Below are 27,418 nucleotides of genomic sequence, written 5' to 3'. Positions count from 1 at the left end.
GGGGAGTATTTTTTATTATGACATATTTTTTTTCTAAAAACACTTAGACGTCAAAATATTCCTAAGTGTTACCATCAATGCCAAAGGGGGAGATTGTTGGAATTTTTGATGATTATGTTGTGCTTGTCATTGATGGACACACACTTTCTATGAGATCACTTTTTGTATGTATGAGCTATGCTCAACCGGTATTTGTTTCAAACCGGTATTATGTTATAGTCTTTAGACTATCGGTGTTTTGCAGAAAGTATTTGCCAATCTCAAGCAGCATGAGGACCTCAAGCGGTTTAAGGATCTCAAGCGAAACAAAGCAAAGGAACTAGAAGCAGCAGTTATCATTTTCCCAATCTTTATTTCTATCAGTCGGTAGTCTGTTAAACCAGTATTACTCTGAGTTACCAACCGACAATCGATAAAGTTGTATAAACCAATAATACTCTATGATGAGTTACCAACGGTATATCTTTGTGATGAGTTACCATCCACTAACACTTTGACGGTGATTTTGTGTCGTGTTACCAAATGTGTCTAGATAAAATGAACCTAGGAACTTGCAATGTAATCCTATTGGACCGACATGAAATGAGATTCCTTTTAAGGACATCATGTCTAGGGTTTCAAGATGTGTGTGTAGCTATTAGGGTTTGAAGTGGTTGATGAGTTCTTATATGTGTGATCTTAGAAGAAAAGATCAAGTCTGTGTACTAGAACAGAGTGTGGATTTTACTAAAGACTAAAGTAATGCTGAAATGCATTAGCAATAAGCTATCATGGATCTAACCAAGTAGACTATGCTATTTGCTAGATCATTCACTTGTTGATTACTCACATCTTTGACAAGTTAGAAACCCTTAACTGGGTAGGCCCAGAAAAGCCTTTGTAAATCCTCTAACAAGGTGATTCACATCTGTGGATCTAAAATCCTCTCACAAGGTAGTCTTTAATCAGACTTATCTCCTAACAGAGATTGAGATTCCTAACAGGATCTATTCTGGTAAAGAACATTGTTTGACCTTAACCAGTCTGAGCTTAACCGGTCTGGTTATTATTCTGCAGATAGTTACTTGTGAGTTTCATCTCACCATGGTTTTTCCTATTTGGGTTTCCACGTCAAAATCTCTTTTGTTATGGTGATTGTGCTTCTGTGGGTGAATGTCTTACTTATTGTTTGGTTTGCATTTGTCTTAACCAGTTCGTTAGTTAAATTGTTATACCAGTTTACTGCTAGACTTTTTTTTTTTGAATAAAAGGGTAAAAAATTTATTGAAACACAAAATCTAGAATTACAAAGAGACCCAGAGCCCCAAGGCCCCAAAAGAGGACCATTAGACCAGCCCCCGATTAACCAACTTCAAAACCATCCATGTCCTCTATAAATATCTTCTGCACCTCCTGACAGTAATCCCTGAAAAGATTCTCCCAACCTTCAACTTTCCAGTCCCTATCTTGTTCTGAGGCGCACTTGGCCAAACAATCAGCTACTCTATTCCATTCCAGAGGTATGTGGACAAAAGACACTTGTTCCATTAAAGAGCTAATTTGGAGAATCTATTGAACCACCCTTGCCAATTGCCACTGAATCCCACACACCCTCTGCTCAGTCACTAGGTTAATCATGATCTGTGAATCCAACTCACAAATCACCTTCCTTTGTCCCAACTCCCAAGCACGCTCAAGGGCATAGAGAGGCACCAGTCCCTCCATATAGTTGTTAGACTGTCTCCCTTTATGCACCAAAAAGAGGAAAACCACCTCCCCCCTGCTATTCTTGCCAACACCGCCAACTCCAGCTGGGCCTGCGTTACCCCTAGACAATCCGTCAGTGTTAATATTTATAAAATCATTCTGAGGGGGCATCCACCTCTCCCCCCTCTGCACCTTCTTCATGGCCCATCTACCTCTCCTGACACACATTGAGGCTGGAGACAACTCCTGCAAACCCAGCCTACTCACAATGTCAGCCTCCTCTCTACCCAAAGGAAAATTTACCTCACATTTCACTTCCACAGTCTCCCGGATCATTGCAGTGATCCTATTCCAAACTTGCTGAACAAACAATCTGACCTCACAAAAAATCCTCTTGTTCCTCTCGAGCCAAATTTGCCACAAAATAAAAATGGGCCCAATAAACCAAACAATTTGAAAGAAGGAGGACAGGATAGGAGGTCTACCCAAACTGCTCCAGAACTCCACCAAAGAATCCGCGTGGATACAAGGATGCTTCCAGACCCCCCACCACTAATGCCAAATAAGAAAAGAGAAAGGAAATCTATAGAATAGATGTGAGGAATCTTCCTCCCCATTACCACACAAAACTTAAATAGAGGGCCCCATAAATCCATGCTTGCGGATATTGTCCCAAGTAAGACATCTATTCAAAGCCAAAGTCCAGACAAAGCAATTACACTTTAGCCAAGACACTTTACTCCATACCTACTTCCACTAATTCACCTCTCTTCCCTCAAATCTTCAATATAACAATTCCCAGTATCCGCTAGCCACCATGAACACTCCCTTAGGATTTGGAGACCAAGCCAACCCATCCCTACCCTTAAGGGAGTTGCATCGTCTATTCACCAAAATGCCTTGCAGCTCCGCACATTCTTCCTCCATCCCAACAACCGCCCACTCATCAGGAGTCTTCCACCTCTCCAAATCCAGCCGCCCACACCTATATATAGCCTTGAAGTCACTCACCCTTGACCATCCAGCCTCCAAAAACCTTTGGCACAAGTTCCCAAGCTAAGGGAATTGATCAGGAATGGGAGGATATCTATCCCAAGAGTCTTTCTAGAAGAGAACCACTTCCCCCCTCCTGCAAATCCAGAAGAGTCCTGCCTTAATGAGAGAAGCCCCTCTCTTGAGAGTATTCCAGATCGAAGAGCCCTTTCCCTCCAGACGATATCTAGGGATTTCCTCCATTGGGACCCTCTGCATATACTTGTTGGCCAGGATTCTAGCCCAATTCCGATCTTGCTCTACACACCACCTCCAATACAATTTAGCCACCAACGCCTCCCCAAAAAGAATAGACTTTCTTAACCCAACCCCCCCGACTACTTCGGGCTACAAACCAAGTCCCAATTGACCAGGCTCCATTTGGAAGAGGAGAGATTACCTGCCCATAATAATTTCCTAACCAGAGAATCCAGACCCTTCAAGAACCACTTAGGAGCCACTTGAAGCATACACCGATAGATCAGAAGTGCCTGAACCACCGACTGAATTAGTTGAGTCCTCCCAGCAAAGGATAGCCATCTATGAGTCTAGTGTTCAACCTTCAAGCGAAATTTATCCAAGATACCCTGCCACGAGTCCCTAGGAGGTTTACCAATGGATATAGGAATACCCAAATAGTTCAAGGGCAGGGAGCCAACTTGGAATCTCAGGATAAGAGCAATCCTCCTTTGAATAATTTCAGGAGTGTTGAAGAAGAGGATATAAGACTTGTCCTTATTGATCAATTGGCTCGACGCCGCAAGATAACATCCAAGACCTTACGTAGATTATTAGCTTCTTTGATTCAAGCGAGCCCCATAAGAGCCGTGTCATCCACAAACTACAAATGGGACTGCGACTATAATTCATTACCCCATCTCCAACCCTGAATAATACCCTGTCCCATGTTATGTTTAATCAGCCTCCCCAGGCCCTCTACCATGAGAATGAATAAATAAGGTGAGACGGGGTCTCCCTGACGAAGACCCCTAGAAGCACAAAATATCTTAGTATGATCTCCATTGATAAGCACCAAGAAAGAAGTAGTCATAACACAGCTCATAACCCACTGGATCCACTCATCCGCAAAACCAAACGCCTTTAGGATCTTTTGGAGGAAGGACCATCTGACTCTGTCGTACACCTTAGCCATATCCAGCTTGATAAACATAGCTTTTTCCTTGGAGGTAGCCATAGAGTGAATGGTCTCTGTCGCAATGGCCACCCCGTCCAAGATTTGACACCCTTCCAAAAACCCACTCTATTCCTCAGAGATAACCTTCCCCAAGCACTTCTTCAATCTATCTGCTATCAACTTAGAGATGATTTTATAAATCACATTGCAGAGAGAGATGGGGCAGAACTGGCCTAACCGATCAACCCCCTCACACTTGGGGATAAGAGCAATAAATGTTGCATTCAATGCCCTAAGCATTTGCTTGTTCCTCTGTGATTCCTGAACCACCTCCAGCAAATCCAGCTTGATAATATGCCAAAATTCTTCAAAGAATTCAACTGGGAACCCATCCGGTCCTAGAGCTTTTCCTTTCCTCATTTGAAGGACAATCCTCTCAAGTTCTTCCAACAAAATAGGACCCAAAAGCTTCTCATTCATCTCCCTCGAGACAAGAGAAGGAATGCAAGCGAGAACCTGGTTCTCCTCCCCTGTTTCCCCCTAGGGATCCTCCCTGAAGAGGGACCGAAAAAACTAAGATGCCTCCCTAGATATCTCTGGCAAGGATAAGTACTGCTCTCCTCTATCATTAACCAGAGTAGGGATGGAGTTTCCATGCCTTCTAGCTTTTACTGAGTTGAAGAAGAAAGCTATGTTATTGTCCCCCTCCTTTAGCCAATCAATATGGGCTCTCTGCTTCCAGTAAATTTCTTTCCTTAGTTCCCATTCCTCTACCTCCTTGACCACCTTGGCTCCCTCCTTGAGCAATTCCTCCAACAAAAATTTCTCTCTGATTACGCTGGTGATCCCATTCAACACCATGTGAGCAGCTTTTTTGGCATGAAAGATGTTCCCGAAACCTTGTCGGTTCCACCGTTTGAACTAAAACTTAACAAATTGCAGCTGTTTGGCAAAAGAGTACATGGCAGTGCCAAAGGCCAGCCTCCCTTTCCTCCACCACTCAGCTACAAGAGCCTACAATGAGGGATCTTGAAGTCACATAAGTTGGAATTCAAATGAAGGTGAGTGAGCATCCCTAGCTAGAGAAGATACCAGCTTGATGGACCAGTGATCTGACCCTCTCCAGTCAAGAATCTCTGAGCTGGTGGACCATCCCCCACCAATCCAAAACCTAGAGACCAGGAACCGATCCAACCTCTCTGCAATCCAATCCTCTCCCACCCTCCTATTGTTCCAAGTGAAACAACCATTACCAGGCTTAATGTCAACAAGCTGCAACACGGAAATATTATTCTGAAAGAGGAAGGAAGAAGGTTCCAACCTCATCACCCCCCCTTCTTCTCACTCTTCTCAAGGATGGCATTGAAATCTCCTACCATAATCCAAGGATGATAAGGGGCTAGCTCTCACATACTAGAAATATGAGACCATAAGTGTTGCTTACCTAGAAGATCAGTGGGGGCATAAATGTTAGAAAACAAAATGAATTCCCCAGTCTCAAGACTGGAGAACACCCCGAATAATGATGATCGAGAGGCAACCCACCATATAGGGTGGATCCTTAAGGGGTTCCAAATACATGCCACCCCTCCAGAGGATCCTGTTGCCCCAACACACTGACATTCTTCTCTATTCCACATCCTCGGCACCAGGCCCATCATACTCTCTACTGTAAGTTTAGTTTCTTGCAGAAAAATGACATCAGGTGAATGATTCCTAATCAAGTCCTGAACAAATTTTTGTCTAGGGCCACTGTTCAAGCCCCTAACATTCCAAGAGATCACAATCATTTTAGAGGATTGAAAAAGTGAGTATCCAAAGTCTTTACCAACCCCGACTCAACCAAATTCTCTCCCATCAATTTAATCTTGTCCAAATCCTTCTTTCTTCCTGCCTTTGAGCTCCTGTCTGATGAATTTTCCTTAATATCTTTCTGATGTAAACCCAGATGGGCAACAAACTTATTTCTCTTAACCCCAGCCGGATCCAACTTCAACTCTATTGGAGAGCCTTCCCCTTCTGCCACAATCACCTCAGACCCAGGAGTGAGTCCCACATGAACCCCCACTTGCTGATCCATCTCCATCTGCTAGCTTCCAACCCCTTGCAGAGTCTTGATAGGGACCTCAACAGTTCTTACCAGGGCCCCTCCCGATGCTCCTTGATCCAAAGGGGTTAGCCCCGGATTAACCTCCTGATGGCCCAGGTCATCCAAAGCATCAAATCTGTTGAAGGTGTCCTCCTCCTGCCTCTCTTGCAATGACCTCTTTTGTCCATGGTTCCTATTCTTTGTCCTAGCAGGGACAAAACCATCAACACCCCCAGCCTCGACAGACATAGGAGCTTCCCTTTTTCAGCCCTATCTTGGCTCAGTTCCGACGGTTGAGGTTGGCGCATCATTGGTTTATATCTAGGGCACTTACGTTATAAGTGACCATACTCGACACAACCGGCATCAGAAAGGTAAAGTCTCATAATCTAACTATTGAACCCAAGAGTAAGATCCTGCACACATATCTATAACATCTGGCAAGGGTTTACTAAGATCAATTTCAACATAGATATGTGCAAAAGTCATTACCTTTCTCCCCAGGGTTTGCGTAGAGGATCCCACTAGCTTCCCAAGCAGAGCGGCAAGCATATGAACCACATCTTCTTGAAAACATTCCACAGGGAAGCGTGGCAAGCGAACCCACACAGGCACCCTATTCAGGAGCTCCTCCGAAGGGTTAAACCCCGCATGCCAAGGTTTGATAAACAACCCCACCCGGTTGTAAGAATATGGACCACCTTCAAAGACCCTATTCTGATCCTCGATGCAGTTGAAGGTAACCATGAAGTAGTTGTTTGCCAGCAGCATAATCTCCATTTCCCCCTACGGGGCCCAAGTCCTTTGCGCCCAGTTTTCCAAGAACTACAAAGAAACCCTCATTCCCAAAAATTTGCAATATAGAGAATGTTTTGAGAAATATTCAACATCCTCCACTATCATCTCAGGAGGAATTATTAGCTTTGGCCTCTCACTGCATCTCTCCAAGCAACCATTAATCTTTGAAATGCACGAACTCCCCGCACTACCAGATCCCACGTCTGAGGAAAAGAGGTTATTATTGAATGTCTTCATACCCTGCGGTGGGGGTTTTGATCCCACCGCTGCCCGAAAATCTAAGGCTAGCGTGTCCTTCAAACCATCCCCACCAATACTCATCATGCGCCACCAAAGGGAAAAGTCCAAAACCCCAAAGGGGCTCGAAAGAGAAAAAAGAACCCCCAAAAAACCCCACCCCTCCCCAGCACTCCCTGGATGGAGGTACCCCCGTGGTCCCCAACCCCACGGCCGCTCACTGTTTGAATAGAATGACAGGCGAGCTGCTCGGCCTGCACCCACATGTAGACCGTCAGTCTTCTCCCCTCTGCCCTTCGTTGCTTCCCGCACCACCCAAACCCCCTCATACTGCAGCCCCTTCCATTTACTACTAGACTGATAAAGTGTTTGAGTACATTAATTTTTGGTATACTAATTCACCCCCCCCCCCCACCTCTTAGTATTCATCAAATGAAACTATAAATGTGTAAATCAAAATTAAATGAATACATAGATGAATAAAACATGTAAAATCAACATATAAAATGTAAAATAAATGCATCAACAAATCTAAATTTCCAAGAGTTATCCAAATTGCTACACATGTCTAGAAATATCTAAATATATATATGAGTTTATCAAAATAAGACCTATCTAATATATTTTACTTGTTCAAACATGACAAGTGGAATTAAAGCTCGTGGTACATATAATCTGGATCCTCCCTATCTTTTATAATTTCTAAAAAAAATTCATGATCTTCAATAGGCAACCTCCACTTTTGGTTGCCATGTCCTCTTTTTGTTAATGTATCCAACTACAATCTTATCGCTATTACTAATTGACTGTAGTGTAGAATTTTTTGGCTAGGCATATAATCAATGAATGTTACACCATTTGTATCTATCTTTATTTGTTGATAATTGGTGCCTTCAACAACAATTGAACTAGTGGGATATTGTTGCCCATCATCATCACTGACTGATTCCAATAACTTGCATTTTGGTTGTGTGCATCTCAGTAGATAATAATCTACACTTTCAGTATTGTCAGGATCAACAATCACTGCAAAAATATCACCTGTGAAAATAGACCATGCATGTATATATATATTACAAGCAATATTAGTTCATTACACATTTTTAAATTAATTTTGAACAATATTACATTAATGAAGAATTTAAATTTTTTTACATGTACATATATGTAATTTACAAAATATGCATGCATGCACCTGTAACAACTAAATCAAAAACACGTTCATAATCATCTGAATATAGAGGATCATGAATATCAATAATGTCACTATCTTCGTAAGGAGGCATTGTGATAAAATCTTTCATGTCCCATTGCAAAACATATCCATTAGCAATATTTTGACAATGAGTATCTCTGTTGTTTGCAATGCAATCAACACAAAAGCATGATTTTCCTCTTGCAAGAATAACACGAGGCTTGCTAAATCTCGTAGTAATGACTTGATGAAAACTTCCAATACCATTAATTTATTGACAATTATAAGGATTTGATCGATCAATATCTGATAATACAAAAATATATATACACTTGAATTTTAAAAATAATTCAATAACACCAAGAATGTTTAAGAAAATATATATACCTTTAACTTCCCGAAAATAACGCTTGTTGTAAGTTGTATCATGACCAACAAAATGATTTTTGCACTATTCAATAATATCATTAGAATTACGTATGGTGTTACCTGTACAAAATCTCATTCTTTAGAAAATTGGACAACCCACATATATATATATATATGAAGATAATTTACCTGCAAGTTCATGTTGGCGAAATGCACGCTTCACACATGCTTCTGCTCCATCATGCTCTCCTTTTCCATGTCCACTCTCAAAGAAGTTCCACACAAACTTTATGCTACGTTGAGCATGTTGTAGGGATAACCAGTTAAAAGCTTTTGCAGACTTAAATTGCCCTAACATGAATAACATATATATTAAATATATATTTAAACTTTTGACCTGTTATATACAATCAAATCATATATATAAAAGAAAAAAACAACTTAAATAATCAATTTCAAATCTAATGTACTTATCGGCACATCCATCTGACCAAATCCAATGTTGTGTACATTTTATCCCATGATCTTTAATATCTTCAAAAAACATTCCAAAACAATGTGCTACATAGCTCCTATCATGACACGTATCATCACTGATATAGAAATGGACCTCATTGATTATAATGTGTTCATTTTCAGTATTCTCTATACCATCCACATGAAATTATGCATGTCTATAGAAAACTTGCACAAATATTGCAACTTGATCAGAATGATAATATTGACTTTGAATTTTTGTGTGAGGAATAAATGTATAGTTCTCAGAGAAATCTACAATTGAAAGAATACAACCTGGTGGAAAACAATTCTTTGAATCACGAAACTGTTTAGCCTGCCATCTTGCACCATGACAATGTTGGATATGTAGATATATCATATTACGAAATCTATCTATAAACTGAATGTAGGGCAATTCACTCTCTTTCAACATATTTTTTTTGGATTTAGTTCCTGACTTACTTTGGTATGTCTCATATTCAAATCTCTTCCATATAACTAGTGCATGAATATCAAAATTCTCAGTTTGCAACACAAACTTACTCAAAAATCCACAATCATTGCATTCACCTTTTATACATTGTATTTTGAACTCATCGGAATCTTCTAATTTATCACATAAAATAGACTTCACAAATTGTGTTGTATTTGTAGGAATGACTAGATTTGGATTAATTGTTGCCATGAACTTCTTATATGATTGTAAGTGTAGATGAAATTCAACATGATTTCGACAACAACAAGTTTCACGTACCTTATTTATGCGTACAAAGCAAGGACGAAATCTCTCAAACATCCTTTGGCAAATCTTTACATCTGAAAAATTCTTGCTTGAATGCTTCAAACAATTCACTTTGTGTTGTATCTAAGAAATGTTTTGGATGTGTAATATTTTTACCATCTTCATCTATCATCTGTATAGTATCCCTTCTATTGGAAGAAACACAAGATTGGTTGGTCTAATAATCAATGACCTGTCTTTTTATATCTTCAAAAAAATTGTCTTTTCTAGGAACCCTACATATATTTACCCAATTCTTTTCAATGTTTTCATCCAACATATTTCTCTTCCTAATGTATCTTTGAATAGTTCTTCTAGATACATGCATTAATTGAGAAATTGCATTAACTTGTTTTTTACGAGTTAATTCCTTACTAGTAATCATAGTCATCAATGCTCTAGGTGCAACACTTAAATCAACACCTCGACTTGTGTTCTCAATACAATTCAATGCTTCTTGTAAATTTTCAATTATAGTTTCTTTTACTAATGTATCACTCGAACTTTTCTTATTACCAACAACCAACAACTCCAAAACAGTTTTCATTTCCCTTTTCCTAAATAACTTAGCAAATAATTGTGCTCTTCCAACAATAGACATTTTTAAAATAATCATCCCACAAATTCTTACAATGCAATTTCAATGTGCTTTCAAGTATCATATCTTTAGATGGAATTTCATTGAAAAGACTATCTTCATCCATTTCCATCAAATTTTTCATACCAGAAAAAAAAAATTCATCTCGTACCTGAGTAGATGTTTCTTGAACATCATTAGGTTGATCTTGAACAACAACAGATTGTTGTTGATTACGTTTTGTATGAACTTTCATCTTATCGTCCCTTTTACGATCATACAACCTTGATCTAGTCCTCTTATTCCCCATTGCAAAAAATATTTAGATCTTCAAAATTTTGTGCTTTGAACCTAAAATCAAACACATGCAAATATGCATATCTTCAAAATTTAGTGCTTTGAACTAAAAAGGTTATATATCTAATAACTTTTCGTCGGTTCTTAACAAAAAAAATGTAATTAGTGAAATGTATAAATAATTTTGCATTCTTAAACTTAACATGTGTAAATTTCATCCATTTAGATCATTTGACTTAAAGTCCAATTTTTATAATTTAGAAAATGAAAAAATAAGGCTCAGGAAATTTAGGAACATTGATAAAACGTAAGAAATTAAGTATACTTCAATTAGATACATTTGACTATATGCAATGTACATATGAACGTGATTTAATAACATTAATTGATTGAAATCACTTAGCTAATATATAGAGAATTTGAGTCAAGTATTAGGAAATAAAATATAATATAATTCAGTACTAAATAGTGTTGAATATATGGTCAAGAAATGGTTATCATCGTATCTTAGTGACTAAAGAATATGGTTAATCTAAAAAATATTTAATTTCCAAGAAAAATCTAATATTGTAAATTAAGCATGATTGAAAAAATAATTTCAAATAACATACTTGGAAAGGGTAGATGCCTTCTGAAAAAAAATTCAAAATCTTCACCCCTTTACAAAATTAGAAATATTGGCCCCTTTATAATCTTCCCACTCGTTCCAAAATGCCACTTTATTTGAAAAAAAAAGGATTGTTTGCAAAAATAACTCTTATTATTTTCACACTTGATTGATTTGGTTTTTTTAATGGAAAAAATAATTCTTTTTTATATGCGGTTCAAGCGACCGGTCGCGTTGGCCCTCACAGTTCCGGTCGGAAGGGTTCCAGCTAGAACTATTTTTGAATTGTTCCGACGGGAACGTTTTCGACGGGAACGTTTTCGGCCTAAACGACTTATGCGGAATGCCAAGTGGCGATCACATCAACAAAAATGATGATTTTCACAAACTTGTCACTTCTACAACAAAATTCAATAGGTAAATTAAACTTATTAAAAAAATTTAAAATACCCTTTTTTAGAGATCGAAGTCACGATTCTACTCATATAATTTTTTTTATGTTTTGATTACATTTAATATAATTAAAAATACAACAACTAGGTATTCTTTTGTTCGATATGAGTGATTTGAAAAAAATATATATATCAAATCACTTCAAAAAAAATTGAAAAAAAAATGGTTCACTAGAAGAGAGAGTCTTCTCCAAAAGGGTATTTTTAGTTTTTGGATTATCATAAATTGAATAGACAAATTGTGGTGGGAGACAAAAATTGTCAAATTCTAGTGTATTCGACTTCCAAATGCTATTACAAAGAAAATATACATCAATTTTTTTTTAGTTTTTTTCATACACTATATAAATATATGATCTATAACTGATATCAAAATGAGAAAAAAAAAAAGTTGATTTACATTTACTTTTGAGGTGGGAACCAAACCCCCTGTTTTTCAGCAATAAAAAAATGGACTTTAAAGCTAAAAAAACATATAAATTATTGATAAAAAAAATTCAAAAAATAGTAGACTTAAACTTCAACAAATTTTACAGATTTCATCAGTTTACATCATCTTCAAATTCAAAAGTCAAATGACACTTTTATGGTGATGAAATTGAACAGTTATTGTTGTGTTAGCCTTTTCCTTTGTAAAAGTGTGCCACAGGTTTGTAATTTTACCCATAGTCATTCTAGGAGTCTTTATCTTGCATCCATTAGTTTGAGTTTGAAGAAATTTGCAATTTTAGAATTTCTTTTATAAACTTAATATCATGTTAGCTTAAATCATTTGCATATGCATATCATAGTATCAGTTAACTATCAGTCCATTCTTCATATGCCATCTTGGAAGCTACTAGTTCTTGTCTGAGAGAAAATTATCTGCAACCAGAAATAGTGGAGTTAGGAGACAATGAGACTTAAATCATGAAGGTAATAATTTTTTTATTCTATATTTATTTCATGTAGTTTCATTGGTTGAGTTTGGATTTTCTATAGTATTTCTTTTATATTTTGTGAAGCTAATATGTTGCAGGTAGTATTTTGAAGATGAAATTCAAGTTGACATATTTTGGTGCCCACCGTGGGGCCCGGGCCTTGCATATATCTTTCTAACATCCTGTCTAGTTCTCGTAAACATAAATTTAACGCATTTGTAATCCAAATTCATGCCTGTGTGAATTCTGACAGCTCATTCATCTAATAAATTAGCACTTTCGTTTCATAGGTTAACACATTTGACATTTAGGTTAGTGCTTTTGTTTGCAAATCAATGCATTTAGTCCTCAGATTAGCACTTTCGTCTTGTATGTTAACACACTTAGCATTTAGGTTAGCACTTTTGTCTGCAAATTCATGCATTTAGTCCGCAGAGAAGCATTTTCATTTCTCCAGTTCATGCATTTGTCACCTAGGTTAGCACTTTTGAGGTAGAATACAACACATTTGCTAGGATAGCGCTTTTGTTCTCAACTAACAAGCTTTTTTGCAGGACTGAATGTCCAAGAACTGAAAATTTCAAACTACTAACATATCTGTGTGTAGGGTTATTTTGAAGTAAATTTCATGCATTTCCTCACATAGTTAATTAGTACTTTTATTTTGGAGAGTAATATATTATACCTTGCTCATTTAGCTTAACTAGGAGGATAATCGACAACATCAACTTGCATTTTGAGTGACTTCTTTGAAGTAGTTGCACATAGATTGTAGAAGGCTTAAAATAAACTTGTGTGTTCTGTGCTTGATGAAGTAGTAGGCAAGTATGCTCTCACCCTCATACGGTGATTAGAAAACCAAACCTACTTTCTTTTATGTATAATCTTTAGAGGGCCTGCCTTCCTGAGCTGCCTTGAGGGGACCAGTGAGAGGGGAATGACCCAAGTGGAAACAAGCTAATATTGAGTCCTTCTGATCCACTCTAAATAAATCGTGTTTGTGATGAAAGCCATAAACAACATGTGTTGATTAGTTCATACCAACACTATGTTTCCCCATAAACCCTATGGAGTGTAACCTCTATAGGCTAGGAACCTTTTGTATTTATAGAGCTGAAAGTGTCACATATATGTCCACATGACCGGAAGCCTTTACTAAAAACCACTTGTACTAGTTGCCAAAATCCTTCTAATTATTGGCGTGGGAGGTTGGACCTTTGAAGTGGCTCACACACATACGGTTCTTAGTAAAGATATGAAGTTTTCCATGGGGATTTTTCATGGAAACTGGTGCTTGGTTTCCCCAGAGAAGTGAGTGTCAAGGGTGGAGCCAGTGGGGTCAAGCATCTAAATATCTGCTTTGAATAGCGTAGCCTCAGGGGAAACCCCATGTGAGATTCAACAATTATTGTCTCAACCTACCATAGGATTCATGCTTGCTTGTGCATTTTGTTTTTCAAAAATTGTGTCTTTTATGTCTATAACGTGCTTAGCATGGTCAAAAACTTGAAAAAAAAATCATCATCTAGAAATGAGCAAATTTCTGACAACTTGCTAGAAAAATTGAAAAATCTTGGTAACACAGTCAGAACAACACTTTTGTTGCGCAAAAAAACACATTTATTATGCAAAACAACGCACTTAAACAATAGTTCAACACTTTTAAGTCATAGGTTCACGCATTTGATCAGCAAATTAGTGTTTTTAAGCATAAAACTGTGCTTTTGTAACACACTTTTTCCACTTTTAGTGTCACAAAGCAACGCTTTCAAGCAACAGAATAATGCATTTGTCCCATAAGGTAGCGCTTTTGACAAAAAGGTTAGTGCAAACATTTTTTCGTATCTGAGACAGAGGGCATTTCTGTATATCAGACCAAGATTCCAAATTAGTTTCAGATACGCTTTTTAAGTAGAGTTGTCTTTAAACTATCACAGACCTTCAAACTAGTCTGATAATTGGTTTACCAATCCAACTGGCTATTTCCAAAGGTTTTCATAAGCATAAAGCATTAAACAAGTTAGTGATTCAACCATCTCAAGTGCAAAAATTAATATCATTATCAGTTTCTCATCAGGATATATCGAATCCTCTATCACGAAACTTGATCATATCCACCTTTTGTTCATTATCTTGGATATATTGTTCCTATTTTGAACCTAGGTTATATCAAAATTAGAATTGCACTCACATTGGAATAAAGCAAATTTGTAAAACTATCATATGCTTATATGACTTTTAAATGTCATCTTAAGAAAAGAAAACCCAGTTATAAGGCTACTCAGAAGAGGATAAGATTCTTGTATATCAATCGCAAGATCCTGTTAAAACATAGGACATTCCTACACCATTTTTGTCACTATTTACGTGGTTATGAGACATAATTTGATGGAGAACTTCTGCAAGGACGTGCCTTTCAACAACAAGACACTTTATCACAATGCACCAATAACAGTGGTAAAATCAACAAAGCTTATCTTTCTAAACCAATAATCACCTATTGAGTTGTATTTAGAAGGTCAAAACTTGAGAAGTTTTCGAATCAATCACATGCCAGTTTGGACTAGAGCTCACTACGAACAATTCAGAAAACAACAAAAACAAATGGAAGAAGGTAATTCAATGTTTCAAACTTTTAGATACACAGATGTTGATGAAGAAGTGGTCAATAACACCATTAGAGACCTTGAACAAGCTTTTAAATTTGACAAACTAATGAAAAAGTTATTGGAGAAACAAAAGGAAAAATACCTTCTAATGTTGGCAAAATCAAGAGCTAAATTTCCACAAGACTTTAACATAGAAAGTTTGAAACAAGATACAAAGACGAGTAACAATCAAAACACAAATGATCCAAATAATGAAGATATAAATTGAGTAAATCATGAGAAAAGAAGAAAAGACCATGATGATACAAGAAGAGAGCATGGTGATAGAAGAAATTATGAGATTACAAGGCAAATCCGTATGGATAATCCTTTGTTAACTCTCGCTCAACAAATACAAACCTTACAACAACAAATATAGGATATGCAGAATGGAACATGTTCCAAGAAATATTCATTGGAGGACATTTGTCCATGTCCTTTTGATAAAAGTTTAAACATGATACCATTCCCACAACCTTGTGAAATCCCTAAATATGATAAATACGATGGGAAATCTGATCCTCAAGATCACATTAGGGAATTTTGCACTATGAGTATGAAATTTGCACACGATCAAACTTACCTGATGTGTCTATTCCCTGGGAGTTTAAATGAACAATCAATGGAATGGTTCTCAAGACTACCATCTGGAGTTAAATCTAAGAACTTGTGAACAAATTTATCTCACAATACTCTTACAATGTAAGAAATGAGATAACAATGTTAGATTTATGTAATGTCAAGCAAAAGAATGGTGAATCTTCATGGTCTTTTATAGCAATGGAAACAAATGTTCAATAGAAATCCAAGAGATGTACCTGATCAAGAGAAAATGGACATATTCATTGACAACCTTATCAATGAAATGAGTTACCGTCTAAAAATGCAATGTCCTTCTTATTTTTCTAAGATGATTGAAAATGGTCTAAAGATAAAAGATGCAATGGTAAAGAAAGGAGAGCAAAATCCTTTAACCGGGTAGGTCCTAACAGACCTTAAATCTATAAATCCTCTAACAGCGTAGCTCTAAATCAAAGTCTTAAACCCTCTTGCGAGGTTGATCCTAATAGGTCATTTCTCCTAATAGGGCTTATCATTCAAATCCCCTAGCTGGGTGACTCTTAACCGGGTCTGCTCCTAAAAGGGCACAATTGCAAGATTTTAACCGGTCAAGATTTCTATTCTACAGATAGTAAATCTTGTGGGTACTAACTCCCACCATGGTTTTTCCCTTTTGGGTTTTCCACATATAATCTCTTGTGTTATGTGGAATTTGTTTTATTGGGCATTTTCTTATGTGGTGATATTTCTCATATGCTTGACAAGTTTTAAGTTGTTAAAGTTGGTAATGAGATTTATATTATTTTTTCTTGCACTGGTTCACCCCCCCTCTCAGTGCCTTATAAGTTCGTCATCATCTTCTATTTAATTCCTCCATTTTTAGACCAAATCCTCTCGAATTCACTTTTCATTCAACGCATCGTTACTTTGTCGAAATCACTACTCACACTGGCACATCCATTATCATTTCCATTATCATCTTCATCAATTCATGGAGCACAATAGATCATCTGAATCGATGTCATGAGCACACATCCAATCGCAAAATAATCAAATCAAAGCAAGGATTTGGTTTTTTCATAGATTTTCTTTGTATTTTTTATTTGATTTTACCATTTTGATCTTGAGGTACATGATGTCTTGTGCTTGTTTTGGTTAATTATTTTATCTTTTATCCTTTGTATTCGCATGCACATTTTTCATCGCATAGTTTTTCGCACGCCCGATGGGACCCACTTCATGGGTTATTCTTGTCATGCTCTGTGAAGTGTACCAATACCTGCAAACACAATGCACTCAATAAATCATTACAAGAAATGGTTAGTGAATTAAATCAAAGAAAGATAAAGCCATAGCTAAGTGATCTATCGCCTCCTAGTAAATGCGAGTATGAATTTTGCTCTCAGATCTTGGTATGCAAACTCCACTGACTTGACTACACTTAAATGGAGGATTTAAATGATGAAGATGCATGATCTAGCAATGATATCATGATTAAGCTACATGATTTCATGATTATTCTAGAAAATAAGCTAGAATGAGGATGCAATTGAGCTAAGATTTGAACATGATAACAATGCTAAGAATGATTTGCTAGAAACTAGATGCCTATAGAAACAATGCATAAGATGAGATGAAATTGGGACCCATATTTCTCCAAAATAAGGTCTATTTATAGGATTTCCAATGCTAGGGGTGAGGTGGCAAGAATCAATGGTCAAGATTGATCTGAAGATATCAATGGTTAAATTGGAGGAGGATGGAAAAGGGGGTTGGATTAAAGAGAACATCTATCATCTCTATGGTGACAAGTGTCAAGAGGCTTCTAAAAGAGAGTGTGTGAAAGGGAACACTTAGTGACAAGTGTCACAAAGGTTATAAAAGATGTTGGATGAAAGGGGACATGGTGGTGGGTAGAATGGGTTAAGTTTAGGAATGGTTAGGTTTAGGAGTGGTAGAAGTTAGTAGAATTTGAATTTAAAAATTCAAATAATGGGAAAAGGCTAATTAATTTCCACAACTCATAATCGATTTGTTTTAATTAATTAAAAGATTTTTATAAGAAATGATTTTGATGGGGGGAATTAATTAATCAAAGAGGATTATGAAATGAACCTATTAAATAAATCCTTAGATTTATTAATAAGTATATGAAAGGGGAAATTTAATCAAATTGTTTAGTGAACTTAATTAAATTGGGGAGGAGTATTAATTAAATAATTGCATATTTAATTAATTATCTTCAGACCATTTTTAGGTGTATACATTTTGTCCCTCTTTGAAGCGAGGTGTGATGACGCGTTGATTCAAAGAATAATCTCATTTTGATAATGATATTTGTTTGATAGGATGCCCCATCTCTTGATTGCTAAATTCTGGTAGGATGATGCCTCCTCAGGAGATCAATTGAGATAAATGATCTTTGGAGTTTTTGTGAAATTGATATCCCGATAGATTTGATTTGATTTCTGCAACTGTGTTTTGATGAAAATGCGAGTTCTTTGATTAGATTGATTGCTTAGATTGATAAGATTGAAAAATCTTGATTAATTAGATTGATAAGATCAAAATTCGGTCTGGTTTTAGGAAGGATTCATCCTGTATAAGACAATGATGATCAAAGCGTCTAGTTTCAGGAAGGATTCATCCTGTATAAGATAATGATCAGAACGTCTGGTTTCAGGAAGGATTTATCCTGTATAAGACATGATAGATCAATCAGGTTTGATTGATTGATTTGATTTGATAAGGTTGATTAGATAAAGAACTAACAGTTTGTTGATATTAAGTTGCTGAAATATTTGGATATGTTGATGTTGATTCTATTGAGAGAGTAGGATAAGATTTGGGCTAAGTCGATAATATCATAAGAGAGATGAGTTCATCATTCTAATTGCGTATACACTTGTGATGGTGCTTTGATGATTCATGTGATAGATTTAACCTTGGATAAAAGGAGCTTGTGGGATCCCTTACAAGAATGAAATGCAAACTAAAATGCAAATGAAAATGAAAAGTTATGACCAGACCAGTCACTGGATTATTTTGCATTTTTGTCATCATTGAGCTTTTGAAATGTGGGAAGTGAGTGCAAACATCGATGGTATAATTAAACCATGATGACCTGAGCACTATTTTCCTGGATTTTGATATAGCAAGTTAGCACAAGCATCGAGGTATAATTGAATTGAGATGACCTGAGTGTTGCTTGCGTAAAACAGACAGTATTAATCATTTCAATACACAAATTGGAAATGTCTTCAATGATACTCTGATGATCATGTCCCGAGACAAATTTGCACATATTAATGATTAATTTCCAGATAGCAGACAAGAAAAATATCATGTTTCTTCCGTGTTCCTCTAGTCCAAGACATCTTGGAGTCACTCAGAAATCATGATAGCGAAAAACAATTATAAAAAAATTGAACAATCATGTTAAAATTATTATCCAAAAGATATATCATCCATGGGTTTAGGCTGACTTTGTGACAGTGTGATGGCTTGATAGTGAACAATGTGATGTCATGCTCAACGTTGGATGTGTCTCAGTGTTTTCATTTGATAAGTGTTGTCTAACTATTGGTTTACCTGGTTGATTAAGCTCAAAATGATTGAAAATGTTGCCCCCAACTAGGTGCAGGTTTTTTTCCCAAGCTTAGAAACAAATTCGTTATGATATACCTAATGATCCAAACCATGGTGAGAGAGCAGTTGTGATTGCATGTGTATGTACAAATCTTATGATGGCCAGTGTTGATGGAAAATGAATGAATGCAAGCGGGAAGAATGCATGAACTAATAGATGGAAGAGCTAGCTAACAGATAGTGCCTGTTTGCCAAGTTTTCACCATCTGTTTTTATTGCACTTTTTCTAATATTTGATTTATTTTTTTTGGATTTTGATTTTTCACTGTTTTTTTTTTTTTTTTTTTTAACTATTTTTTATTTTTCTGATTTTTCACTGTTTTTTATTTTTTCTAATTTTTCACTATTTTTTATTTTTTCTGATTTGTTAGACATAGAATTTCTTTAGGTGCATGTTATTGATGGGTTCTTCGAGTTGATTGTTGTCCTGTGTTGAAAGCCAATATGCTCCTGATCCAAATACTGTTGTGACCACAAATGGACCTAACCAGTTTGGTCCAAATTTTCCTTTCTTTTCTCGATCTGCCTGGTTGCATGGATTTTCCTTTAGTACTAGCTCTCCCACTTGAAAGACTCATGGTTTAACCTTATTATTATAGCTCCGACACATTCTTTGTTGATATACATTTAGATGATCAAAGGCATTTTGTCTTCGTTCATGGATCAATTCTAACTCTTGTAGTCTAGATACTCGCTGTTCTTCATCTAGGATGAGTCCTTTTAGTGATACACATAGAGAGGGTATCTCTACTTTGATTGGCAATATGGATTTTGATCCATATACAAGAGAGAAAGGTGTGGCTCCTGTCGATGTGCAAATACTGGAGCGGTAAGCCCATAAAGCAGGGTTTAGGTTAATATGCCAATCTTTCCCAACATCGTTCACTGTCTTTTTAAGGATTTTCAAAATAGTTTTGTTAGATGCTTCTGCCTATCCATTTCCCTGTGGATAATATGGTGTGGAGAATCTGTGTTGTATTTTGAACTTCTCACATAGCTCTTGTACATCTTGATTTTTGAATGGTCACCCATTATCAATGATAATGGTCATTGGTATTCCATAGTGACAAATGATGTAATTCATGATAAATGTAGCAATTTGTTTTCTTGTGATATTGATGAGAGGTACAACCTCAATCCATTTTGTGAAATATTTTGTAGCTGCCAGGATGAATTTGTGACCATTAGATGAGGAAGGATTTATCTTTCCTACCAGATCAAGACCCCATTGACAAAAAGGCCAAGATGTTGCTAAAGCATGAAGTTCTTATGATGGTGCATGAATCAAATTCCCATGGATCTGACATTATTTGCATGTTCTAGCTATTTTAAAAGAATCTTGTTCCATGGTTGGCCAATAATAGCCCAAGTGTATGAGTTTTTTCGAAAGGGTAAGACCACTTGAATGAGTGCCACAAATGCCATTATGGACTTCATGTAAGGCCTTCTCAGATTCTTCTTGTTCGAGACATCATAAGAGAGTACCGTCTAGACCTCATTTAAACAGGGTATCCACGATGAGAGTAAAATGGGAGGATTGGTGAATAAATTTTTTCTTTTGGTTTTTTGATAAGTTAGGAGGTAAGATGTTATCTTTCAGGTATGTGTGATTTTGGCCATAGTGGGAGGAATCATGTCCGATAAGTTGACAGATGATTTGGGAATTAGGACAATTATCATAACGTTGTTGATTTTCCTATGTCTGTAATAGAGAAGCAAGTGTAGCCATGGCGTCTGCTGCTTTATTATCATTTCTTGGAATCTATTCAAAAGTTATTTCTACAAATTATTTCTTGATATCCTCAACCATCTTTTTATAAGACATTAGCTTGTCATCTTTTGTTTGATAGTGATCATTGATTTGATTGATGATGAGCCAAGAGTCTCCAAAAACTTGAAGTTGTTTAATGTTCCATTCTACAACCATTTTGATACCTGTAACCAAAGCTTCATACTCTGCAGTGTTATTGGTTGTGCATGGAAAACTTAATTTGTATACTTTTGGGATTGTATGACCTTGTGGTGTGATGAATATAATTCCTACTCCCGATTCATGTTGTGTTCCATTATTGATGCTTGCTCCTAGACTGATATTCGGGTGATGTATTGTAAGATATGAATCGAACCCTAGAATGTCTGTATATGACCAGGTAAAATTGACTTTCCATCTTTTGAATGGTTTCAAGTATTTTTGTCTTGCTAGTTCTAATAGAGAAGTTGTTGGATGTAGATCAATTGTGTCAATGATAGTTGCCTTTGCTGGTGCTATTATGATAGATAACTTCTCTTGATAAACTTCAGGTAAGGTGTCGAATCTCCCATCTTCCAGTGCCTCAAGGAGGTTTTCACCATTAGATGTGTCCTTCATTTTTACTTTTTCCTGGTCTAATGTTGCCAATAAATGGTTTTCAGCATTAGACTTGATATTCTTTTCTTTATTTTCACTTTTGCAACTAGGAGATTTAACACCCACTTGACATGGAGGCACGTTAGCAGAATCCCTGGTGAAAGTTGTTGTGGGTTTGATTTCATTAAGATATAAGGATATGACATGGTCATTTGGAAAGGTATCATGGTGGTATGTCCTTCATTTTCCCAGTCCATAGGTTTAGGATAGCTTAAGGATAAAGGATCCTCATGTTCAATACTTTCAAAGATATTAGGGGTCATGATAGAGATGTCAGAGCTTTCAGTATGTATTTCCATGTCTAGAACGGTACTCTCGTCAGAATGACCTCGCATAAGAAAATCCTGATCGTCCTCGATTAAGTCCATGTTAGTCGAATGTGATTCTGATTTAAGTAGGCTAGTTCCTAACATTTGTCCTACATACGTGTGAACTACATCGACTACTATATATTCTTCTTCCCTTTCAATTTCAAGTTGCTCTAGTTTGTTTTTCCATGATAGAAAATATTCTCCGGTCCCTTGATCTCTTAGCTATATTTGTTTTTTGATGTTTGACAAAATTGATGCAAATGATTGTTCCTTGGATTGTGTGCTTGAAGCTGGTGCCTCTTTGTTATGTAGAACTATGACCTCTCGAGCTGATTTCAGATTATTACAACACTCCATTGGATTTGAGTCTGCTGATATTGTGATTTCCTGTCCATTATAAGGAAATTTTAAGCACTGATGACATGTTGATGTAATAGCTTGTATATCCTATATCCATGGTCTCCCCAAGAGTACATTGTATGGTAGGTCCATGTCTAGAACTTGGCATGTTGTGTCCTTCTACAAAGGTCCCACTCTGAGGGGTAATACCACAATTCCTTTAGATGAATGCTCTTCTTCATTATGTGCTTTGATTTTTATCTTTTTTCGGGGATCAACTAAATCTTCTAAATATCCTAGAGCATGGACAAGATTCATAGAGAAAAAGTTCAAGCCAGCTCCCCCATCTATTAGGACTCATTTAACAAGCGTTCGATGAATAAGGACTTCAATTTGCAAGAGAGCGTTATGGGGATTTTGCAATGAATCAATGCTTGGATATGAAGGAGATGGACTTTGAATAGGATCCTCTGAAATAGGTTTGATGGCAATCCTAGATATTGCTTGGGGAACTTTAGCTTTGGATACATTATTTGGCAAGGATGCTATGGAAGGTTCTTGAAAGATTTCAAGAGGTGTAGGAATAGATGCCTTTGGAGAGCAAATTTTCTTATGGATGGATGGATCATTGTTAGATATGGGTGCACGATTTTGATCTTCTTTAGCCAAATACTTTAGGGATCTCTTTCAGAGATGCATAAAAGAGCCACCTTTCTTTTGAGATGTATTTAAATCCTTGTGAGGTTTTAACATGGTTGGATTTTGATTTTGAACTTGTTTGATTGCTCTGATATGTTGGCTTGTTACTTGTATTTTGCTTTGGTATGTCATGTTGACATGCTTTTCAGCTATTGCAAATGCTTTTGTTTCTGTTTCAGGGATTTGATTATCTAAATGTTGTTTTGATAAGTGATCAACTGTCAATGTAGATACGCTAGAGTGATAGGACACGAAAAGATGATTCAATTGTTTAAAAATTTGCAAGTTTTTCGATCTTCAGTTTAGGAGTGCAATGATGATGATTTGATAAGAACCAAGTCCAGTAGAAACGATATATCCTACGATGTGGGACAAGATTTTTCTGACCAAACATTTTAGTTTCGTGATAAACAATGATTGATCCTGATGAGAAACTATGTTTGAGTGATCAGTTTACCAAAGAGGGTGATAATGCACTTTGAGATGTTTAGATTTTGAACTTGTTGAGGGTAAGAACTTGAAAATCTTAAGGTGTATATGTTATAGAGTATGATTTTGATGGATTATAACTTGACCAAGTGAAGCAAGGAGACAATCTAAGCACAGATTGACAAATAACAGGTTTTTATGTTTACTGCAAATTGATCAGGCAGAAATGACAAATTTGAACAGGCATGCAGGACACAGCTCTGGACTAACAAATGCAGAGTTTTGTATGAGAGGATATGCAGTTTAGAATGACAAAAGATACGAGTCTGTACGAAAAAGCATAAGTTTTCATGTAAAAAAAAGCAGAGGCTCGTATGACATACTTTTTTGAACCATATGACAAAACAACTAACTCGTACGACACAGAATGTTGTGTGGTACGACACAAGATTTTATGCAAACAGGTTCGTATGAAAGAGATCCTAACTTGTATGACAGATAACAAAGCAGAGATACAAATGTTTGTTTGGTTGAATTTTTGATATCTGAAGTTTTAATGTTTTGCTTATGTCTTCTAGTTTTTGGATGCCTGATTTGTCGATTTAGGGATGAATACATAATAAATACATGATATGATAATGGACTCCAAGAATGCTAAACCCTAAGGAACCTAGTTGAGAATGAAAACCTTTGCTTGCTGACTTAGGTACACACCCAATAGCTAATCAGAATATGGTCGCGGAGTCTCACACAATGGATTCTCAATACCGTATTATCCAACTCCAAATGCTAATGGGGGCACAATATGGCAAGTGTCTTGGGAGAGTTACTATCTCTCTTGCACAAAGATTATCACCCTTTTAGAGGTGAATCGGGTAGCTTCTATTTTAACCGACACTAGCAAGGGATCCATTCGGCGTGTAGGGGTATAAACTCAATTAAGAGGTCTCCCAGCCTTGAAAACCAAGGTTTGATATACCCGAAGGTATGAAGGAGAGCTATTCCCGAGCACTATCATTGCTTTGATTTTCATCAAAAACATGTTTATTTTATAGTGGGTTGGATTACTTAGCGTTAGCCCTTCCCACTTAGGTCGTTCCCCTCTCACCGGCCTTAATGGCTAAGAGTTATTACTCCTTGGGAGGACAGGTCTGCTAAAGAAATGCACTAATGAAAGCAAAAGATGAGTCTAGCTTTCTGATCACCTAAGAAAGGTGAGAGCATACTCACCTATCATCAAAGACACGAAATACATGATTATTCATTTCCCTTAGCAAAATTGAAGTTTTCCTAGAAAAATTTAATGAATACACAAAGTTTAGTTGGATTCATAGGCAACCTGCAAAATAGATCCATTAGTAGTCATTGATTGTTTTTGAATTATGTCTTTGACAAGCGTATCTTCTTAAATCGTCCTGTAGAAAAGAGTTAGGCTACCAACAATCTCACAAACCAATCAAAGTTAGTGTTAGAAAATCTCATATTAGAATCAGAAAATCCTAACTTGTAGTTTATCAAAAAATCATAAATGTAGAGACTCGTACGACACAATTTTCCACTTAGTACAACAGAACTTTAGATTTCGAATAGACACCAAAATGAACTCGTACGACATATGATTTTGCAGCCAAAAATCCGTACGACACACATTAAGCTCTCGTACGACAATGAAATGGAGCTCGTACGACATAGGATCAGCTATCTTGCAATGAGTAAAATGATGTCGTACGACAGAAGAATCACTTGATACGAGTTAAGATGGCCTGTCATCCTAGGCTGAAAGGAAATTCATACAAGCTGAAAAAGCAACTCGTACAAATTTCTAAAACAGAGCCCGACAAAGATGAAGTTTGTTGAAGATTAAGAGGCCAAAAATGATGATTACGGCCCCACGGTGGGCGCCAAAATGTCATGCTCTGTGAAGTGTACCTATACCTGCAAACACAATGCACTCAATAAATCATTACAAACAATGGTTAGCGAATTAAATCAAAGAAAGACAAAACCATAGCTAAGCAATCTATCGCTTCCTAGTAAATGTGAGTATGAATTTTACTCTCAGATCTTGGTATGCAAACTCTAGTGACTTGACTACACTTAAATGGAGGATTTAAAAGATGAAGATGCATGATCTAGCAATGATAGCATGATTAAGCTACATGATTTCATGATTATTCTAGAAAATAAGCTAGAATGAAGATGCAATTGAGCTAAGATTTGAACATGATAACAATGCTAAGAATGATTTTCTAGAAACTAGATGCCTATAGCAACAATGCATAAGATGAGATGAAATTGGGACCCATATTGCTCCAAAATGAGGTCTATTTATAGGATTTCCAAGGCTAGGGGTGAGGTGGCAAGAATCAATGGTCAAGATTGATATGAAGATATTAATGGTTAAATTGGAGAAGGATGGCAAAGTGGCTTGGATTAAAGGGAACATATGCCATCTCTATGGTGACAAGTGTCAAGAGGCTTCTAGAAGAGAGTGTATGAAAGGGAACACTTAGTGACAAGTGTCACAAAGGTTCTAGAAGATATTGGATGAAAGGGGACATGGTGGTAGGTAGAATGGGTTAAGTTTAGGAATGGTTAGGTTTAGGAGTGGTAGAAGTTAGTAGAATTTGAATTTAAAAATTCAAATAATGGGAAAAGGCTAATTAATTTCCACAACTCATAATTGATTTGTTTTAATTAATTAAAAGGTTTTTAGAAGAAATGATTTTCATGGGGGGAATTAATTAATTTGAATTAATTAATCAAAGAGGATTATGAAATGAACCTATTAAATAAATCCTTAGATTTATTAATAAGTAGATGAAAGGGGAAATTTAATCAAATTGCTTAGTGAACTTAATTAAATTGGGGAGGAATATTAATTAAATAATTGCTTATTTAATTAATTATCTTCAGACCATATTTAGGTGTATACAATTCTAATGTTTTTTTTCTTGTTTTAGTCTATTTTATAGCAGATTTTGAGCACTTGCAAGCAAAAAATCAAATCTACAAGCTGATTTTCACTTAGCAAGAAGTCTATTTCCTTAATCCCGCAATTTCACGAAACATCGAGTTTGCACCCTGAAACAATGGGTTTGCGCCCTAAAACCGTAGGTTCACTATTATAATTTTCATGCAATTGTGAGTTCGCCATCATCATTTTTGTACGGAAAGTTAAATTTTCATTCTAAGTTTCGAGTTTTTATAAATGATAACTGACTTTTGTCAGTGAAACAACAGGTTCACATCCTTGTAATAGTGGGTTCACATCCTTGCAACAACGGTTTTGCATCCTTGCAATAACGGGTTCACATCCTTGCAACAATGGGTTCGTATCCTTACACCAACGAGTTCGCATCCTTGCAATAGCGGGTTTGCATCCTTGCACTAGTGGGTTCACATCCTTGCACCAACAGGAACATATTTTAGACAACTAGCAGGTTCGCTTAAAATAGTGAGTTTATACCTTGAAACAATGGGTTTGCACCACACAGTAGCGAGATCGCTAATTATCATTTAAACATGATTTTCTAGAATGCTATTTTAGTACTAATCAGCTAATTTGTGTGTTGTTGGATGGTTTTGCTAACATTTGTGTAGCATTTTGAGCTATAAGAAGACCCCTAAGCATTAAACACTAAGATTTTGGTTGTAGGACCACTAAAGAAAGTGGGGTTTTGTTGGAACAAGTTTGCTCATT

At 36.5% G+C, this 27,418-nt stretch overlaps 1 protein-coding gene across 1 annotated transcript; it reads right to left on the bottom strand.

Annotated features, from left to right (window-relative positions):
- Window positions 1–1,548: 1,548 nt before the first annotated feature.
- LOC131876661 (uncharacterized) lies at window positions 1,549–5,939 on the bottom strand. Its single transcript, XM_059222104.1, has 2 exons — window positions 5,748–5,939; window positions 1,549–2,046 (listed from the first exon to the last, which is right to left on the bottom strand). Exons 1-2 carry the CDS (start codon window positions 5,937–5,939, stop codon window positions 1,549–1,551), a joined length of 690 nt encoding a protein of 229 aa, XP_059078087.1.
- Window positions 5,940–27,418: the final 21,479 nt, after the last annotated feature.

Source organism: Cryptomeria japonica, chromosome 6 (genome assembly GCF_030272615.1).
Source record: "Cryptomeria japonica chromosome 6, Sugi_1.0, whole genome shotgun sequence".
NCBI classification, from domain to species: Eukaryota; Viridiplantae; Streptophyta; class Pinopsida; order Cupressales; family Cupressaceae; genus Cryptomeria; species Cryptomeria japonica.
Note: the sequence above shows the minus strand (reverse complement) of the source record. Positions and strands in the feature narration are given on the sequence as shown.

Coding starts and splice junctions, on each gene's coding strand:
- LOC131876661 (XM_059222104.1), bottom strand. CDS start 5,939: ATGGAGATGGATCAGCAAGTGGGGGTTCATGTGGGACTCACTCCTGGG. Junction 2,047..5,747: donor CATCAGACAGGAGCTCAAAG/GCAGGAAGAAAG, acceptor TTGTTTGTTCAG/CAAGTTTGGAATAGGATCAC.